An 896-nucleotide genomic window follows, 5' to 3' on the forward strand; every position below is an offset into this window, starting at 1 on the left:
GCCGCACGCCCTGCTCTGCGGCCTGGTGGGCACGCTCCCGCTCACCGTGTTCCTGCGCGTCTCCTCCTTGCCGAAGGTCATCCTGCTGTCCGTGCTCGCCACGTCCTACATCCTGGTCCTGGAGCTCAGCGGCTACACCAGGGCCGCGGGGTAGGTGCCCCCCCGGAACAGCCTGGTGCGCACCGCGAACCCGCGCGTGTCGCTGCGTGTGCCGGCGTGCGGGTCGGGGCTCACGGGCTCCGCGGCTTCTCTGTTCCCCCATTTCAGCCCCGATTCCGGCGAGGCCTCGGGTTCCGGCGAGACGTGGCTCTCGGCTGGGTCCCGGGTGCCACTGCGCGTGGGACACCTCAGGGCGCTCTTCGGAGAGTCTTGTGTTTGGTGACGAAGGCTCGGCACTGACTGGTTTCTCCCTCGTCTCCCCCAAGGGGCGGCCCGGTCTCTGGGGGCAGCTTCGAGCCGGTCGTGGCCATCCTGCTGTTCTCGTGCACGCTGGCCCTGCACGCCCGGCAGGTGGACATCAAGCTGCGGCTGGACTACCTGTGGGCTGCGCAGGCAAGACGAGCCTTCTGCGTCCTCGGGGGGCGGGGTTCCCGGGGTCCCGGCTGTGGGCAGCAGTGTCCGGGGTGCGCCAGGGGGCCGGGGCCGGAGGGAGGGCAGTGCGGGGAGCCTGGCGGGGCCTCTGGGGGAGCCCTGCCCACGGTCAGTGTGGCGGCGGCTTTACGAGAAGCAGGGGGGTGACGGTGCGGAGGGGCTCAGCGTCCCCTGGCTGGATGGACAGCGGGTCCGGTGGGTCACGGGAAGCCTGGAATGCGCAGACTCTCACACTGCAGCGGGGGCTGGATTGGTACTTAACGTGGACACGGGGAGCTCTGCCACGAGCGGGGTGGGCGGGCGTG

At 71.0% G+C, this 896-nt stretch overlaps 1 protein-coding gene across 1 annotated transcript in view; it reads left to right on the plus strand.

Moving 5' to 3' along the window:
• Positions 1-896, plus strand: part of ADCY1 (adenylate cyclase 1) — a 37,335-nt gene that overhangs the window by 27,233 nt on the left and 9,206 nt on the right. Inside the window, exons 14-15 of the mRNA XM_025046483.1 lie at positions 3-150; positions 426-552. Coding sequence (XP_024902251.1) covers positions 3-150; positions 426-552 — 275 coding nt within the window. The remainder of the gene's footprint in view (positions 1-2; positions 151-425; positions 553-896) is intronic.

Source organism: Pteropus alecto, unplaced genomic scaffold, assembly GCF_000325575.1.
Source record: "Pteropus alecto unplaced genomic scaffold, ASM32557v1 scaffold214, whole genome shotgun sequence".
Classification (NCBI taxonomy): Eukaryota; Metazoa; Chordata; class Mammalia; order Chiroptera; family Pteropodidae; genus Pteropus; species Pteropus alecto.